Here is a 21,111-nt window from a genome sequence, read left to right on the forward strand (position 1 = left end):
ATGTAACTTTTAAGTTACATTTAAATACGTGTTCATGGGAGGAAAAAAGGTACCTGTACTTTACAGTTCACAAATAGTTCCTCTACTGTTTTTCGGTCTCTCTCATGTAGGCCAGCATGATGCATTCCTATTCCGAAAGCAAGTGTGAGCTTCAGATTGGAATCTCTTACTGTTCCAATGATGTTCTCCATCTGCAAACAAAAACACAATTACAAGATATAGGTGTATCAGCTTTAAAATTTTCATTTTAAGATTGTATTTGATAATAAATGATACTACATGGACATTAAATTATAGGCCCTACCTATAGTTATAATTAAAGTTAAATTAATTGAAAAAAAATCTACTTGGTGAGAATATATTCTATAAATGAACTAAAATTCAAATATTATCCATCTTATTTTTATGCATCAAGGGAAAAATCTATGCTCATTACCCTTAATGAGTAACAATTATTAAAATCTATGTAATGTTGCCTAAAATATTTCAGTGTCTCTGTTCATCTCATTTAAAAAAAAAAGAGACTTATCTTTTTGGTTCAGTGACAAAAATTCAGAAAATACAGACAAAAAATTAATGAAAAAAAATTAAGCCATAATCCTACCAGACAATAATTGTTCCAATTTATGCTTTCTTACTGAACTCAGTGATCCTGAGCAAGTCACATAACCTCTCTGAGCCTCAGTTTCTTTACCTGTAAATTTGAATAATAGTAATCTTATATATGCATTGAATCTTTCCTTAAAGGTTTGTAATAATAGATATTATTAGCCCTATATGTAAATTTAATAATGAGTAGAAGGGTCTGAGTATGTTTTAAGGTACATACACCTATTTAAAAATTGTTTTCCAGAAAGCACACAGCTATAAATATATTAGAGTCTCCATGTTTCTATACCCTCAAAATGCTGAATATTATTTTAATAAATCAAACGTGTGTATTTTTTTTACTTCTCACTTGTTTGGTCAATAGTAAACACTTTATATTCTGACTGTTTTCTTTTGTAATTATCTTTTTCATTTCTAAAGTGGTTGCAATAGTATTTTTTTTCTTAGTGGCATGTGATAGTCCTTTATATATTAAAGGGTATCAACTCCTTGTCCTTAATATGCTATAAATACTTTTATCTAGTTTTTTTATTTGTACTTCAATTTATTTATGTGCTTTTTAACTTTATACATGTAAAATTTTACATTGGTCCATTATGTTCTGTTGCTTAGAAAACTTTTCCTCAAATACATACAAATAATATATATTCACCCATTTCTTCAACTTCTGTTATAGTTTTTTTAAACATTTAATTACCTTGTAATTTATTTTTGTATAGAAAGTATGGTAGAAATCTAAGTTTACTTTTCCTAAATAATTACTCAATTATTCTAGCAATATTAGGTAAATAATTACTTACCTCACTTATTTTAAATGCTGAATTTATTATATCCAGAATTTTTATATAAAATAGTATATGTATTTTTTAACAGATTTCATTTCCAGCCTCATTTAATACTAAACTGTCATATGCCTAAATGGTTTTTAAAACTCCTATTTTATACTCTCTGAATATTCTACCATTTTCCATTCTATGTGGAAGATACTTAATACAACACAAATTTTATGGTAACAAGCAGCAAATGTTATTTTCTTACAAAACTCCTTGTAAAGAACTAAATAGAAATCCCAGTCACCTTGTGTTTAATGGTAGTTCTCTGTTCTTAATGCAGAGAATAACATGAGGCAGTGGTCCCTAACATTTTGGGCACCAGAGACTGGTATCACGGAAGACAATTTTTCCATGGACCCGAGGTGGGGGGGGTGGTTTTGGGATGATTCAAGTGTATTACATTTATTGTGCACTTTATTTCCATTATTATTATATTGTAATATAAAAAGAAATAATTATACAGCTCACTATGGTACAGAATCAGTGGGAGCCCTGAGCTTGTTCTCCTGCAACTACATGGTCCCATCTGGGGTGACGGGAGAAGATGACACCTGAAGTGTGTTGCTTATGTCTAGTTTACTCTATAATCTTGTTCTGGTTGCTGTCACTGCAGAAAACCCTTCTACACAGATACGATGCTGGAAATGGAAGCAGGCTTTTCAGTACTCTTATGGCAATCTCAGGATATTCTGCCTTGACATTAATCCAGAATGTATGGAGATTTGAAGTTGTCTCAAACATACTTTTAAGGCACCATCATTTGCAATCTCAAACAGTGGATCCTCTTCTAGCAATGACAAAGTCGGTTCACCTAGCTTATTCACAAATGGGTCACAGATCCATTCCTTCCCAGTTCGGGGGTCTTTCGTGGTTGGAAAATAATGCTCAAACTCTTTTGAAAGCTGAGATAGGTGATCATGCACCAGGTGGGAGAAAGAAGGCCCTGGATCAGTCTCTTTCAAAATCTCTAATGTTTGAAACATGTCAAAAATCCCAATGTTCACTTTTCGTGCCCATAATTCCAGTTTGGCTTTGAATGCAGCCACTTTATCTGCCAACGTATGTGAACACAGTGGTCACTCTCCCCTGAAGTGACAGATTGAGTTAGCTGAGCAGGTTGAGTATGTCACACAAGTAAGCAAGTTTTGCGATCCATTCTGTGTCACTGAAATGTGCTGCCAGTGGTGACTGTTTTTCTAAAAGAAATCTCTGGAGTGGCTCTCATAACTCAAAAACTCTGGCCAGTGATCTACCTTTAGAAAGCCATCTCACTTCTCTGTATGAGAGAAGACGTGTGTGCTCTGTGTCCATCTCCTCACAGAGCTGCACAAAGTTAAGGGCATGTACTTTAATGTGGTTGATAATTTGAATCACATGCTGCAAAACATTGTTTAGTTCAGGTGACATTTTTCAGCTAGCCAGCACTTCTCCCTCGATGACATAAATGCATAGTCTCACATTCAGAAGTGGCCTCCTTGACCTGAGCAGTGAAACCAGAAAGCTGTCCAGTTATGGCAGCTGCTCAGTCCATGCATATACTAACACAAAATGACCAATTCAGTTTTCCTGATATGTAATCATTCAAAGACTTGAACCGTTCTGCAGCCGTGGTGTTGGTTGGCAACACAAGTGCACATAACATACCCTCATGCACATCCTCCTAAAAAATATATCACACGAAAACAAGCGATATATTTGCCCTGTTTTCAACATCAGTAGACTTGTCAACCTGGATTGTGTACCACGGTGATTCATTAATCCTCTCTAACAATTGTGCCTCAATATCCTCTGCTATTTCATCAGTTCATCTAGTTATAGTGGTACCCAAAAGAGGAACACGTGCCACCTTTTGAACTGCAGCCTCTCCTAAAAGTTCATGGCAAATGTCCTTAGCAGCAGACAGGATCAACTCTTTGCCAATAGTAAAGGGTTTCTTAGCTTTAGCAATGTGGTTAGCCACTAATAATGATGCTCTCAGTGCAGACACATTTGATGAAGTGGTGGCCTTCAACAATTGCTTCTTGGAGAATGTGAATCACCTGTTGCAATGAACCTGTAATTTAAGTAGGACTCTTGGTATTTTCTTTTAAATGCAGCTTTCATTTTGTTGGCAGTCAGAGTCTTCTGCTGTATCATCATTGGGTCTTTCCCCCTTTTCAAAGAAGCTCTCCAGTGACTTTTGTTTTTTTTTCATTTTTGCTAGGATTAGCTTGTGTGCTTACCAAAACTGTGACTGAGATAAGTAAACAGTCTGGGAGAGGTGCGGACAGAAGGGGTAAATAAAATAATGGGCAGGCCACACGTGGACTAAACTGTGTTGAATTCTGACTGAAAGGCTGCCACCAGCTGCAGCTGTACAATTGAAGTACATCAACTCACTTGCCACTATAAAGCCTGCCACCAGATGCAGCTTAACTGCATCTATCACTTGCCACTCACTGATAGGGTTTGTTTATGAGTCTACAAGCAATTGATTTATTATGTTCTCTGTGCATTCAAACCTCTCTGCTAATGATAATCTGTATTTGCAGCCACTCCCCAGCACTAGTATCACTGCCTCAGCACCACCTCAGAGCATTAGGCATTAGATTCTCATAAGGAGTACGCAACCCAGATCCCTTGCATGCATAGTTTACAGTAGAGTCTGCGCTCCTATGAGAATCTAATGCCACTGCTGATCTTACAGGAGGTGGAGCTCAGGTGCTGATGTGAGCCATAGGGAGCAGCTGTAAATACAGATGAAGCTTTGCTTACTAGCTCTCCACTAGCGTCCTGCTGTCTGGCCTGGCTCCAGTACTGGCCTATGGCCCAGGAGTTGAGGACCACCACAGACATAAGGTACAGCATACAGAAGTTCTTTCTGAGCAACTCCATGAAGGCAGTAATGCAGAGATCAAGTGATTTAAGAACACATGAGCATTTAAAAGAAGGGCATATCTTTATAGCTTCACCACCACATTCCACCAGTAAGCAATGGAGAAGGAGGAACTTGGAAATAGATACATGTGTAATTTTAAATATCTGAGATAGAACTGTGAAAAACTGACATTTTTCTTTAGATCTCATTTCCTTTTTTCTTCTACTATTAACCACCTCTAAATATATAAGTATACTTGCAATACATTTATTTTCTTGCATAAACCAATAAGTAGATCACAAAATCACCAGGAAGAGAAACTTTGCTGGCTGGTGCAGTTTAGTAAAAATGTATAAGACCAAAATACCCATATAATGAAGTACTCTTTTCATTTTTATTAATTTTATTTTCAGTGGTCAGAAAAATTTTCAAAGTTTTTTTATGTGGAAGCAAGCTGTTTTATACTAATCCATAAAATAGCAAGATACTGTTTAGCTTTATAATAATTATAATGTGTAAAAAGCACTGCACAGACTGGGTGATATTTTAATGACATACGTATCAGAAATGTTACTTACCAACTTTCATTGAACTGAATGCGATGTATAAACAGTTCATTCTGTTTCACATTCACAGTATGACTACCTGATATTCCTGCAGTATTTACTTTAAGAACTATTAAGCAGGAATATGGAAATGTATTAACATAAATCCACTTTACCTTAAAATTAGCACAAGATATGTTAACTGACTCCAAATGCATGCTATAAAAAAAAGGTGCTTGTCTCGTCTCATAAATTATATGTTAGCTATTCTCAAGTGACAGACTATTACCCACTTTTTATTCAATAGTTCAGTGCATAAAATATCTTCAATTTATACTATCAGGAATTAATTCACTGAATGTTCATGCTCTGACAACTAGTTGAAGGATTTTTTTTTTCAGTTTTATAACTTAAATAAGTATATATAACTTGTGTAATTGATGGTTCCCCATGGCAATGCCAAACATACCCAAAAAGTAATGTACCATTTGCCATAGAAAAGCTAAAAAATCCTATGGTAGGAGGTCTAGTGAGGCATTAATATCATGCCTTTTGCATCAGGAAAGGCTAGCTGTTTCTTACTATACTCACTCCCAGTACATAAATCAATGCATTAAAAGGAATTATTTGCCTATCTGAACTGGCAAAGACTTCAAATCCTCATGAGGACAATTACAAAAAAAAACCTCCTTCATTTATTACATGGTTTCTGTGGATGCATTAAGAATTATTTGAACATCATAAAAAAGCAAAATTTATAGTTGTTAATCATTAAACATAAAATATTATTAGGACAGATTGTACAAATTTGAAAATATAATGTTTTGGATTAAATGATATACATCTTTGTTATTGTACTTTAATAAGTTTCAACTCGATCAAAACATCACAATATAAGCAAAATATTTAGGAATTTAGAATAATGAAAGCTTAAGACGATGATAAATATTATTTGTTTAGTGCTGATTATATGCCAGTCATTATGCTTATCTCTTTATAAAATTATCTCATTTAATCTTTTATATAAAGTAATAGAGTTCTAATATAACACTCAATTGATTTATACAACCCCGTATATTTCAACTGAAAAGATTCAGTGATTTTGAATACTATAGAATAGCCTTTCTCAATACTGTTTCCATGAGAGAATTAAGCTCCATGAAAAATATTTGGGTTACCATCTTCTCAATTTTTCTAAGGATGCCTGGTACCATTCTACATGGATAGAAGACAAGTTTGTTTATTACATAAAATAGATGCCTTAGGGACATTAAGGTTTAATTATTGTTAAGAAGGGTTGCTATAGAATTAAAAAAGCCTGATAATTAAAACACTTTGATAAAAGAAGTTTTAACTTTACAGTTCATTTCTGTTCAACAAATATTTGTTGTAATGCATAGATATCTTTCCAATAAGCAGCCTTTGAAATATGTCTGACCACCTGACAGTTAAACCAAAAAAAAATTACTCAATATTGTACATAAAAGAAAAACAGATCTTTTCTAAGTAGTGGTCTTTTTTTTTTTTTTTAGGGTAGTGGGGAGGAGGCACATATGTAAACTGTTGAACCATTTACTTTAACTTAATAGAATTTTTTTATATTTTAAATTTATTATACTGAAAAAGCTTTTGTAGAAAGATAGGATTCCATTTAAGTAGATACATTACTGTGTGCCTGAAATACATTCCAGTCAGAATATAATTCAGTGAGTTGATGACAATGCTGGCTCCAAAAGAAAGGAGGAGACCAGATTGGACAAGAATGAGCTAACAGATTGTGCAGTCCAGTTCTGTCCCTTTGAGTGTGATATATTGTTTCAAGATGCTAAAAACCCATACTTTCTCAAAGCATATCTGTTGTGCTGGTTTTCTCATTTTCACAGAATCCTCATTATCAGAACTCTGTACTCTTTTCAAAGCATGTCAGACTCAGACCATATGCCACTGAATAATGTTTATCAATTGTCTAAAATGCTTAATAAAAGCTACACCATACAGAAGAATCATAAAAGTTATGAAGTTTTCTTAGTGCAAATATTTTAATATATTAATATCCTATCTGTTAGAGATGTTAAATGAAGTTAAAACATTTCCTTATAATTACCAAATATTAATTTCTTATAATATACTTCTGTATGATAAACCTCATAGACTGAAGAAAAAAAATCAACAATGAAACAAACACCGTAGAACAGTCTACTGATTTACTGATAAAAAAGAATTCAAGAAATAAAATAAATTAATTAAAAATAAGAGTTTCTAAACTTTATCAATACTTCTCTTATTCCCTTAAATTCCTTTGCTACTGCTTCTGAAGCCCAAAGACAACCACACCTCAGGATTTTATTTAACAGTGCAGAGAAAGAAAGGGGTAGCCCTGCTGCTAACTGGCAAGAGAAATGGGGAAGAGGTGAGGGAAAGAAAGTAAGCAAGACTTCATTAAAATAAAGTCTAATCTTCAGCCAGCATTCTGCTTTCTCATCCCAGATATGGTGTCTTATCCAAGGTGTGAGTGGTGAAATAAGGACAATATTCTGAGATTTAACCAGTAAGTGAACTGAGAAAAAAGAGTCTGCCTTCTGCTATCTTTTGATGCTAGATGGCAATTAATCCAGATTCTAGCACTGTTCACCCTTGTGTATGGGACCAGACTGCAGGATATCTGGAGGAAGCTGACAGAACATACTCGCTAAGTGCTAAATCATAACATTAATTAAATTACATAGTAAAGCTTCCAGAAGCAGTTACATATCCTGTTTGCTTCCATTTTTCCCCCTCATTTACTCTTCAATCCATTCCAAACTGGCTTCTGTTCACAACATGTGACTGACTCCAAGTGCTAAATCCATGGGTGTTTCTTTACTCTCATCCTACTCAACTCCCATTGTGTGATGTAGCCAAGCACCCCTTCCTTCACGGGATCCTCTCTTCTACAGTGTTTTAGAACACCATCTTACCACACTGGCATCACATTCTCAGTGCCCTTTGCCAGTTCCTCACTTTCTACCTCACCTCAAACTGAGAGAATCCCTCAAGGCCTGTCCTCTGTTTCTCCACACACTGCCTGAGGGTCACATATATGCTCACCTGGATTTAAATGCTACCTCTATGCTGATGCTCCCATGCTGATATGTTCATCTCACATCATCTGTGAGTTTTACAGAGTTCTCACATCTAATTGTCTTGAAATCTCTACTTGAAAATCTTTGATATACAAGAAGGCCTCTATGATAAGGTAACCTATGAACAGAGAACTGAAAGAAGCAAACCAAACAGATATCTACGGGAAGAGTGTTTCAGGCATTAAAAAGTTTAAGCAACGCAAATTACAAACTCTAATTTACATTTTAAGATCACTTTTGCTGCATAGTAGGAAATGGATTAAAGCGGAGGTATGAAATAAATGTGAAATTACTGATGATGGTGGCTTAGGGACGACTAGGTTGGTGGCAATGAGAATGGAAAGATATGTTTGGGACTAGAATCAATAAGACTTCCTGATAGACAAGGAATAGGAATTGAGAAAAAGAAAGGAATCAAGAATGACTCTCCATTTAGTGAATAGGCCTTCTTTTCCCCAGTGTATATTGTTGTCTGCTTTGTCAAAGATCAGTTGGCTGTGCGCGGATGATTTTATATGTGGGTTCTCTGTTCTGTTCCATTGGTCTACATTTCTATTTTTGTGCCAATACCATGCTGTTTTGATTACTATAGCCTTGTAGTATAGATTGAAGTCTGGGAAAATTGGATAGCCACATGTAGAAGATTGAAACAGGATCCATATCTCTCACTACTCACAAAAATTAATTCAAGATGAATAACAGACTTACATGTAAGGCATGGAACCATAAGAAAACTAGAAGGAAATGCTGGAAAAACTCTTCTAGATATTGGCTTAGGCAAAGAGTTTATGAAAAAGACCCCAGTGGCAATCACAGCAACAACACAAATAAATAAATGGGACTTCATTAAATTAAAAAGCTCCTCCACAGCCAAGGAAACAATCAACAGAGCAAACAGACAACCTATAGAATGGGAGAAAATTTTTGCAAGCTATACATCCAAAAAAGGGCTAATAACCAGAATCTACAAAGAACTCAAGAAAATCAGCAAGAAAAAAAACAAACAATCCCATTAAAACATGGACAAAGACATGAACAGAAGCTTTTCAAAAGAAGATAGACAAATGGCCAATAAACACATGAAAAAATGCTCAGCATCACTAATAATCAGGGAAATGCAAATTAAAACTACAGTGAGGTATCACCTTACTCCAGTTAGAATAGCTTTTACTGAAAATTCCAAAAACAGTAGATGCTGGTGTGAATGCAGAGAGAAAGGAATGCTTTGTAGTTGGTGGGACTACAAATTAGTACAACCTCCATGGAAAACAGTATGGATATTCCTCAAAGAACTAAAACTAAAAGTAGACCTACCATTTGATTGAGTAACTCTACTACTGGGTATTTACCCAAAGGAAAAGAAATAATTTTATCAAAAAGACACCTGCACTAGAATGTTTACTACAGCACAATTCACAATTGCAAAGATGTAGAATCAACCCAAATACCCATCAATTCATGAGTGGATTAATAAAATGTGGTATATGTACAGTATGAAATACTACTCTGCCATGAAGAAAGATGAATTAAGGTCTTTTGCAACAATTTGGATGGAACTGGAGACTAAGTGAAGTATTTAAAGGATGGAAAAACAAACACCACATGTAAACTGGAACTAACCAATGGGCACACATGTGCACAGAGGGAAGTAAAAGTCAAGCAGGAGGAAGGGAAAGGGAGGAATGGGTGAAAACCTACCTAATGAGTACAATGAACACTATCTGGGTGATAAGCATCCTTATAGCCCTGACTCAAGCATAACAAAATTGATACATGTAACCCAAAATATTTTTACCCCCATCATATTTTGAAATTAAAAAAAAAGAATGACTCTTGAGTTCTTGACTCAAACATCTAAGTTGATAGTGATACATTTATTGAAAAGGGAAAGGCTTAGAGTAAAGGATAGAAGAGAGAAAGAGGATAGATATGAGCTTAAAACATTATAATGCCCTGGAACATCCTTCCCTTAGATATCTGTTTATCTATTTGGTTTGTTTTCTTGCTTCCTTTAGTTCTCTGTTTAGAGGTTACCTTATCAGAGAGGGCTTCTTTACCTTTAAGTGAGAACACGTACAATATTCCACTACCACCCCAACACTCCCTTATTACTTTTACTGTTTATTATTTTTTTCATATAGGAATCATCACACTTTGACATATATGCTTATTATCTATCATTTCCACTAGAATGTTAATTCTGTAAGGGCAAGAACTGTACCTGATACACAGAAGAAGTTCAATACATGTCTATTTAATAAATGGATAAATGACTGTCTTCCTATAGTACTTAGACTAAAATTCAAACTCCTTAACCATGGGTCGAAGGCCTTACACCAGCTGGCCTTCTGCCTATCTCTCAAACTTAACTTGTGCTGTTTTCCTCTTAGCTTATTCTGCTACAGGCAACCTGATCTCCTAGTTCCTTTAACATACTGTTCCCTTTGCCTGAAATGTTATCTCCTTTTTTTGGTACAGTTAGCTCATTCTTATCCTTTGATTCTCAGCTTCTTACATAAAGAAGTCTTCCCTGACCATTTTATTTAAATATCCTCCCTTTCTCTTATTCAATTTCATTTCTTATTGGTTTAGTTCACAGCAATTTTCGTAACTTACAATTATTTTACTTGCTTAAACATATATATATATAAAATATATATTATATATTTAATTTCTGTCTTCTTCATTTAAGCTCCTTGAGAACTGAGATCAGTTCTCAAGGCGAATATGGTGCTTGACAAGTTGTACACATTCAATAAATAATATGCTACATGAATGAATATAAATTCTGGTAAGGGTTGCCTGTTGCTTTGAATTAGAGATTTACCATTTTTATGGGTACTGTGGGGGTGGTGAGAAGAGAAAGAAGACTAAGTGCCTGACTATGTGATACTAGGTGACCTTGCAACTTAAGCTGAGGATCACAAACTGGGTATTTCACTGTCACTTTACTGCAAAGTAGAGATGATGCAAGTTGATGACCAACACTTTGCCTTGTAGTTACTAAATTGGTAAGGAGCTTACCAGTAGCACTATTGGAGAATAGGTGGCAAGAAAGACATAAGTTTTAGGATTAACTTTTAGAATAGTCCCAGAATAAAAGACTATCTGTATTCCATGAAAATTCTTGTCAAAAAGTTAACAGTACTGTGGAAAATGCTGTTAATGATCAAGTGGGCAAAATAACCACTTCTGAGAATACCAGGCAGTCTCCTTCCCAGGTCATAGTGTTTTGTGTAATTGCTTTAAGTATTAAGCGGCCAAAGTGAAAGAGATGAAAATTATGCATGAGCCGAACATAAACTTCCCTTTCTCAGGCGGACCCAGATATTGCCACTGCTCAGTGCCTACTGTGCCACCAGTGTAAACCTTTGGACCATTTTGAAGGACCTTACCCATGGGACTAGATAGTTATTTGGTAGTGAAGAGATTATACTGGATGATCTCTATCATTGAGGGGACGTCTATTCATCCCCATAAGAACAGACACTTAGACTTTGAGTTTTAATTTGCTTTTCCTACCAATCATGATTCTGCCAATAGCCTCAATGGTAAAATTACCAAATGCCTTATATACCATTGTGATATCCTGTACAATAATGTTGCTGACTGACAAACTCACTTTATAGAGAAAAAAGTAAAACAAGGGGATGATGCTGTGAAATACACTGGTCTTATTATGTCCCTTATCAACAGAAAGAGCTGGATTTATAGATTAATGACTTAGAGTGGCATCTGTAAGATAATACATTGGAAAGGTTGGGGTGTTAACCTGTAGGATGAGGTGTATGCTCAGAACTAGTAATCATCAATGATACAATTTTTCCGACTGCTAGAATATACATTTCCAGGAACCAAGTAGTCAAGATGTGTAGATGCCCTGTGAAATCATAGCTAATAATCACTCACAAAATTTTTGCTTCTCTTCCCTATAACTTTAGCTCTGCTAGTTGGGAGGCTTAATATCCAAGGGATTAATAATTACTTGGATGCTGAAATAGCCAAATGACCTTTGAGGCTCCATGCTACTAGGTGAAGAAACAAAATGTGGTCACAATGTAATCTGGACAACTGATCCTGAAGAAGAAACTGGGCTGTTGCACACAATAAGGGGAGAAAAACATTTGCATGAACCCCAGAGAAACTCTCACACCACTATATCCATTTGAAAAATTAACGATTTTTACAATCCCGTATATTAAGCATATATAAAAGTCCAATTTTCATTGGATTTCATTCCAGTCTCTCAGGAATGAGGGTTTTGGTCACTCCACTGGATAATGAATCTTGATTAGCTTAGTGGCTGGTTGAAAAAAAGGTGTACAGGTGATGGATGGTAGAGAAAATAAACTATAAATATCTGTGTGGTTCCCTAATCAGTTGCCGAAATAAATACTGTGGCCTCTATCCTTGCTTCCTTGCTGTCTCATATATGAACTAACACATTTTAACTAATTTTTTTTCTCTTTTCTCTCCTTATCCTCTACAGTTGAAAACAGCATGTGTTGGTTGTGGGTAACTCTATAATTTAGTCCACTGGCTACAGAATATTGAAATGGGCTTGCAAAAGAACCAGAGGGTGATTAGATTAAGCAAGAGATCTAGGACTGAGTGCTGAATGGAAAAAATGGTAAAATTTTTAGTCGTCTCTGCTTGGGGAGGGATAGGTGGATTTTGGTTATATAAGGGAGAACTGCATTATTACAAGAAAAAAACTTTTTAAGTGTAGATATGGAGAAAATAGTGTATGAGTAAGTTTGAGCAGTGGAAGGATTATAGTAGACCTTTGCTGTTTATTAACATCCAGTATCTGAATGTCACTTCCTACAACAGAAGCCAAAGAGGGGAAACTATTTGCCTTTTCCTGCTGTATGCCAGAGACTGAAACCCAGGCATTCAGATTTTTCTGTCTTGACTTGAAGCTTGAGAGAGAGATGCAAAGACGCAGCAATAATTTGAGGTTAATGGTGGAAGTGGTAGAATCCAAGTGACATGGCAGAATACACCCATGAACTTTTGAAACCACTACAAGAAGGCTGCCTAATGACAAATATGGAAGGATATTACTTACGGGATTTTCCTGATGCAGTAAGATCTTACATCAATGATACATGTGAAGGTATCTGTTTGCTTCCTAATAAGTTTTCTCTGAGACTATGCTGGATTAAGAAGATAGAAGGATAAGTTTTTTTGCCTTTGCTAAGAAATACACCAGAACACATATATTCTTCTTAGTCATATTCTCTCTCTATCCTCTTTGGATTCACCCTACTTTCTTCACTCTTCCTCCTCTCCCCCTAACCAAAATATCCACGGACAGTTCCTGACTTAAGGTCATTCAACGGCAGAGTAATTTGGATGCAGGTCTAAGCCAGACACCCTGCCCCACAGATGCCAGGATAACAGCTGCTATGCTTACCTGGCCTCCATCAAAAGCTCAAGTTGTCAACACTAGAGTCTTAACCAGTTACCCATGTCTTACCATAGAACACCAATTTAACTCTGTATAAGGAGTAGCAACAGGAATAGCCACTAAGCTTCCATCCCAGAATATTATAGAAAGTAACCCATAAAAAGATTAAAATGTTAAAAAGTTTTCCTACTTTAAGTTAATCATCTAGGAGCTCAACAACTGAAGCACCAATTTCATACTAGCCTTTCATATAGTCATGTTGAATTTATATAGTAATCAGTTACAAACCCTCTGAAATTTTGATTTTAAAGGTGATTGTTTTTAGAAGCAGTAATAAAAAAAGGCCTAGGTTGCCTTACTCTTGGAATAGACTTGGTAAAACAAAAAAATCTGGAAATGACATAATTATTTCTAGTTGTCCTACTTTATAATAAATATTTTATAATAAATTTTAATAAATAATAAATTTATAAATTCATCAATATTAATAAATATAGCAATATGATTAATAAATTTAAAATGAATTTATAATAAATATTTCATATAAAGTAACATTTTCTAGCTATCCTATTTTAGCAGTGGAAATCTACAAAAACAGCAAACATCATGTGAATAAATTCTATGGTTTCCACTTAGCTTTGGTGATAAAAGTTTTATGTTGATTAAGAAAATACAAAAAAGAGAAATAATGCTACACAATGGCTAAGTTATCAACAGTTCCTTAGGTCTCATAAACTAAAATAAAAAAAATAGTGGAGGCATAACTATAGCTTGGAAGAGAGCACATGAGGTTCACATTTGAAGTTAACGTGAGTCATATATGTACTAAATGCACAGTGTCCATATACTTTGAGTGAACATCCCAAAATGAGTTTAGAAGTTTTGTACTTTGTACCCTGACTTCAAAGAGAGGCTCCACTTGGCACACGTTTAGGGATAAGACATAAGAGGAATAACATCAAGCCTAGATATATGTTACACATAAACTGAATCATCAATATTCCATATATCTATTTTTCAGCATTTGCCTCCTAAGTTATGACACAGTTTTAGACACAACAGGACAATCATTTATGCATACGAATTAAATAATACAGGACAAAAAAATCTTTTGACAAAATTATTTTGACCTTAAATTATCTTGACTAAATATTTGGTATAAACATACAAGTAACTTAAAGAAAGATGATATTTTATGGATCAAATGATAATTTTTACTCTACTGCAAGCAGTCATGTGATAACCTTTATATTGAGGCAATTTTGAGGGTTTGTTAGTGAATAAGGTCATCTGTTGAACTAAGCAGGAACATTTTGAAATATCAGTTAACTATTACCTCTAACGTAACATATACAGTACGGTCCAACAGGCCTACCAACCCTAAATGAATTATGAGACATAGGGGAGAAATATGCAAACTGTTAAGACTGGATATTAGTGGGTTTAGAACATTGTTTTTTACTGATGCCAACCAACACTGTTCTTCAGGCTGCCTGAGCTCACAAAGAGGGACATGGAGGAAGAAAGGTAGAGAGATGACAATGCAATTAACTACTATGTTACTGATATCATCTGTTTTCATCATAACTCCATCTAAGAAAATCCTTTTAAAAGCTGGAAAAGTATGAGAAAGGAAAATTACCATATATCAAATCTATGGAGGGGAGGAGGAATATCATTTAGATATAGTAGAAGGAATCCCAAAGGACCATATTAACAGACTGTATTATATAAAATACAAAATCTTCTATTTATAAAAAAGATACTATGATAAAAAGACAAGCAATGAACTAGCAAAATTTTCTAATACATTAGATGAAAGATTAATATGTATATATGTATGGTAATCCATATATATGGAGAAAAAGTGATATCATATAAAGTTTTGGATATGTGTATTTTTTTTTTTTTAATTTGGTAAGGCTCTCACACAAATCTACAAGACAAAATGCTATCCTGGAATAGATAAAAGACCAAAGGAAATGAAAAGATAACAAAGAAAAAAGACAACCAGTGAACAAATATATCAAAAAAAAAGTTCAACCTTATAAAAATCAAGGCATACATTAAAGCAATAAGACAATATTTTATCTATAATATATTGTTACAACAAATGAGGATGTACGAAAGTGTTATATATACTGCTGATAATTCATACATCGATGGTGATGACATCACCTTTTGGAAAGTAATTAGTAGTGCATATGAAAAGCTATAAAAATGTTCACATTATTTGACCCACAAATTTTATTTTTAGAACTCTATATGAGGAAACAATTCTAAATAAAGAAAAATCTATAAAATAAAAGATGTATGATTATTTAAATATAGAAGAAAACACCACAGAATAGCTGCTTAATGAAATATAATTGTGTAAATATAAAAATTATAATTATTTAAAATTTTAATGGTGGTTATTAGTAAAAGGATCACGTTTTTAATTTTTATATATTTATTAGTGTTTTCTAAATTTTAAAAAATTGTTATTATACATTTTTCAAAAAGGTAATTTTACAAAATTGATTTTTTAAGTTCCAAGAGGACAGGGATAATCACAAATATTATGAAATCTTAGTTGAACATTAAAATATATATAAGTGATAATATTAGAGGGAAAAATACATATGAATATATAAAATAAATATTTAGTGGAAAAATACTGGAACAAAATATACTGGAATATTAATAGTGTTGTGTTAAGGTGGCAGTATTACATATTTTTTCTTTCCTCTATTATTTTTTCCAAATTTCGACGTTATTTTATACTTTCATTATAGAATAAAACTAAATATAACTAACTGTATAATTTTCATTACAATATAATCTGAAATGTATAAGAAGTAGAAGACAAAATAATGTTGCTTACCTCTCTTTCATCCATATTCAGCCACTGCTTTGGATCTTCTTCAGTAGCCAGAAAGGCTATCAATTCCAAAGCAGTAAGACGAGTCTGACGTCTAGATGAGACAAATATCAAAACAGGTTTGGCAGGAGAATGGCTTCTAATTGCTATTAAAAAGTTGTGGAAAATGAAACGGTAAGCCATTTAACAAAAGAACATGAATTTTAATAACTATCAAAAGAATACACGAAAACTAAGGATGTCAATGATTTAGGTGAATTTTTAATTTGGTCATAAAATTTAGCATTATTCCAGGTATTATATGGATCTGGCAGCATACTGGACAGGTGACAGGAAGGAGGTGGTGAAGCCTTACCTATGGAGTATATTGCCTCAGAAAGAAGGAAGATTTAATTATGTCTGCTCCAAGTTCCATTCTAAACTGCCAAAGAAGGAGAAACTAAAAGGCTGAGACTCTCCATTAAGAGCTACACACAGACACGGAATCTCAGGTTGTTTTCTATTCTATTTTTTATTGAGTTGTTTTTCTGAGATATTTCTGCTTGCCTAAGCAGTGATATTACAGTTACCTAGTCCTGGGGTCTGGTGAGAGACTCAAGTCCTACAAGGTGATGAAAAATGTCTAAGACAGACCACAAAAAATTCCTTTTATTTTTGTCCTTTTAACAGTAAATGGAAACATTAAGAGAGTTTTTGTCAATAAACAGGTTAAGAGATATATCAGATGAATGTTTTCCCTCCATTTCTCTAAAAACACGTTTGAGGTTTCAAGAGGCAAGGTAAGAGAACGTAGAAGAGGGTTGAAAAGAATACCATGACTGAAAGTATATCTGAATAATGGCACATGGTAGTGAACATAAAGATAAGATGAGTAGTTTGAAACCTGAGTAACAAAAGGCTAAGGGAATTTTGTATATCAAATCTTTAAAAAAAATTACTTAAAGAGCCACATAAATCAATTGTCCTAACTGGGAATGAGCTTTCTTTGCCATACATAGGAGCCAAAACTCTGATAATATGCCACAAGCAGAATATATATTTATGTCGATATGGCTCTCTTAAAAGTCAGAGATATTTAAAAAATTTATATAAAAAAGTTCAACCTCTTTGTAATTTGTTTGAAATGTGAGCTGGAGAATTTCTTTTTATGGGCTAGGAAACAAGGTTTATAATGGAAATGTTGGCATGACCTTGACTTTATTTATACCCTAACCGTGAGAAATAAAGCTATCACAAAATCATATTTCTAAAGTCAAAGAAATATAGTAATCACTACAGGTATAATAAATAGTTTAGAAGGATAGCTGTTGTGCTGATACCATATCTAAAGAAGCGTAAGTATTTCAGTTGTTTACTATTGATTTACATAACACAAAATGCTTCATTTCCATCAATGGTAGGCAATCAGTCATTCCTTATATATAAGCAATTTCAACAATGCATATTATGAAAAATAAACTCATTTATCTTATTTTACTCCTTTACCATTTATCAGAGTATTATAATGTAAATGATAAAGCTTTGATAAATCATATTAGAGATACAATGTTTAAAATACACATATTAGTACAATATTGGTATCATTTGTACACATAAATATGAATGGATCTCTCTTTTTTTAAACCTGAACATTTAATGGATTTTTGCTGCTGCAAGAACAGGTGTGGTTGAACAGCTCATGGCAGATTTATTGTTCATTAGTGATTTTGTACAATGCTTCTGTGGAGGTGTAAATAATCTGAACTGCCAAGATTGGTCTCTAGTTCACAATCAATACTTTGCTTCTGTCATAAGGGTAATTACAGCAGCTAAAAAGTCACCTCACAACTGTCACCTCACAATCAGCAGCAGTTCACATTTGAGAATTTATTTTAGAGGTTATTTTTAATTGATATAATAAATATTCCTTATGCAGCCTAAATAAAACATGTTTCAATAAAATAGGAGTGTTATTCTTAAATCTTTCCGGTTGGCCTAATTTGTTAGAAAAGGAAAAAGGGAAAACAAAACACACAAAAAGAAGCATGTCCCAAAGTACTGAAATTTCTAAGTTTTATGGTTTTTCATAAAAACTAAGATATGATATTTTTGAATTGTAGCTCCTATGTATCATTTGTTCAAGCTACTAACTACCATAAGAAAACTCTTTAATTGATTAAGAATAATTTGGTTACTTTTAAAAATTACATACTTTTATTCTACTACAAAAACCTTATCATTTATGAAATCCAATTTTCAATAGGTAATTTAACATATATTTATATTCCCTAACAGTTGAGATAAATAGCTTCAGATATTTTAAAAGTTGGACCATTATCACCCTTTCAAAGAAACCCAAACCATTTCAAATGCATTTGATAGCTATCATAAAAAATGGTTACTACTTCATTCCAAGAATCTGAAGCTTACCCTGAAATGCAGGCTTGTTCATACTAGCCATACGAGGACAGTAATGTTGACCTGGGAAGCCTTGAATATGAACTTCCAGAGGAACTGGGCGCACTGATGGTCGGAAGTTGAACAAGCCCATCTAGAGTAAATATGAGAGAGAAACCATTTTGAATTTTTATATGATACCTCCTTAGTATGGCCATCTAAGCCACACTACTAAACACTTACTTTATCAATCTTTCACATACCTGTTTAATATTGAGCCAGTCAGCAAGGTCTCTGGCATTCGCTAATGCAGTAGACAGTCCAACTATTCTAACAGGCTTTTCTGTGTGTGATGAGATAAAATTTGTTCGAGATACAATGACCTCTAGAACAGGGCCTCTTTCTTCCCCTAGGAAATAGAAATAATAGATGTTAAAAAGTCTGCTTGTTAGTAGTTGCTGGCTGTTGCAACTACGAAAGCAAAGTTTGTAGGTTTCTCAAAAAACTAAAAATAGAACCACCATATGATCCAGAAATCCCACTGCCGGGTATATATTCAAAGCAATGGAAATCAATATGCTGAAGAGATACCTGTACTCCTATGTTCACTGTAGCATTATTTACAATAATCGAGATAAGGAATCAACCTAAGTGTCCACCAACAGATCCACAGATATAGAAATTGTGGTATATATACACAATGGAATACGATTTAGCCTTAAAAAAGAAGGAAATCCTGTCATTTGTGACAACATGGATGAACCGAGAGGACATTATTCTAAAAGAAATAAGCCAGGTACAGAAAGATCAATGCTGCATGATCTTATTTTCATGTGGAATCAAAAAAAGTTGAATTTATGGAAGTAAAGAGTAGAAAGGTGGTTACCTGAGGCTGAGGGAGTGGAGTGTGGGGAGGAAATAGAGAGATGATGGTCAAATGGCATTAAGTTTCAGTTAGATAGGAGGAATAAGTTTGTGAGAGCTATTGTACAGCAAGGTGACTACAGTTAATAATGTATATTTCAAAATTGCTAAGAATAAATTTCTAATGTCTTACCACAAAAATTTTTAAGTGAAGTGAGATATATTAATTAGCTCGTTTATTCATTCTACATTATATTCATATATCAAAATATTACACTGTGCCCCATAAATATATGTAAATATATATAAATGTTATCTTCAATTAAAATAATACTAATAATTAAATTTTTAAAAAGTCAAAGTTTGTAAACTGGCTTTAAATACAGTGGTACCCACCAAGCAGATGAATCTCATCTATGATGAGAATAGTGACTTGCTGAACATAGCTCCTATTTTGCCAGCTTCTGCTGACTCCATCCCACTTCTCTGGTGTAGTAACAATTAGGTCAGCCTTGGCAATGGACTTCATATCAGGAGTCACATCCCCTGTTAGTTCAATAACTCTGGAGGGAAATAAAATGATCCCTTAAACTTTTCAAGTAACAAATGACCTTGGAAAGGCAAAAATATATCACTTTTAAAATAAGACTTTCTAAGGCTTAAAACTCTTTAAAACCCTTTGATTTTTGAAACTTTCTGAGCCCCAAATATACGCTTCTTAAGAATTCTAAGATGATTTGTTGCCATAACATGAAAGACATACATATTCAAATCACTGACATATCTAACTTTTAAACAAGTACACAAGAGTGTCAAACTTTGCTTTAATTAGTTTACAGATTCTCTGCCCCATGTGATTTTATAAAGTTGAACTCATCTCTTTGTCCATATGTTGAAATAAACATTATTTTAATGAGGCAAAGTGTTAATTTATCAAGACAAAAGAAGGAATTCATTGAGAATATTTATTAATAAGATTATGTAAACTTCATTAAGATTATGTGAATTAAGATTATATGTAAACATTTCTTTTCTTAGATTGGGATTTTCTATAGATTTTAAAGGAAAATTCAAACATATTAGGACATAAACAAGACAAATATGTGTCTCATAGTGAGAAAGAGAAAAACCTACATAAGTCTAGAAGAGGTAGATAATACACAGGAAAATCTGTAGGCTAACTCCAAATTTTAGGTAATTACTAAATAATTTTTGTATTTGTGTTAAGACTGGGAAAACAAAAAAAAGGGCAAGATTGGTTCCTCCAAGCATGATGTTCCCTCAAAATTTATTTTTCTTGATTTAAGATTTTTACCTTTTGGGCCGGGCGCGGTGGCTCACGCCTGTAATCCTAGCACTCTGGGAGGCCGAGGTGGGCGGATCGTTCGAGCTCAGGAGTTCGAGACCAGCCTGAGCAAGAGCGAGACCCCATCTCTACTAAAAATAGAAAGAAATTATATGGACAGCTAAAAATACATATATAGAAAAAGTTAGCCGGGCATGGTGGTGCATGCCTGTAGTCCCAGCTACTCGGGAGGCTGAGACAGGAGGATCGCTTTAGCTCAGGAGTTTGAGGTTGCTGTGAGCTAGGCTGACGCCACGGCACTCACTCTAGCCTGGGCAACAGAG

At 34.1% G+C, this 21,111-nt stretch overlaps 1 protein-coding gene across 2 annotated transcripts in view; it reads right to left on the reverse strand.

The window, feature by feature from the left end:
* Positions 1-21,111, reverse strand: part of ASCC3 (activating signal cointegrator 1 complex subunit 3) — a 315,263-nt gene that overhangs the window by 86,152 nt on the left and 208,000 nt on the right. For both annotated transcript variants that reach the window (XM_069488077.1, XM_069488076.1), the window contains 5 exons: positions 19,879-20,045; positions 18,882-19,027; positions 18,652-18,772; positions 16,246-16,388; positions 54-191 (listed from right to left, as the gene is read on the reverse strand). In XM_069488077.1, coding sequence (XP_069344178.1) covers positions 54-191; positions 16,246-16,388; positions 18,652-18,772; positions 18,882-19,027; positions 19,879-20,045 — 715 coding nt within the window. The remainder of the gene's footprint in view (positions 1-53; positions 192-16,245; positions 16,389-18,651; positions 18,773-18,881; positions 19,028-19,878; positions 20,046-21,111) is intronic.

The sequence above is a fragment of the Eulemur rufifrons genome, chromosome 15 (genome assembly GCF_041146395.1).
Source record: "Eulemur rufifrons isolate Redbay chromosome 15, OSU_ERuf_1, whole genome shotgun sequence".
NCBI lineage: Eukaryota > Metazoa > Chordata > Mammalia > Primates > Lemuridae > Eulemur > Eulemur rufifrons.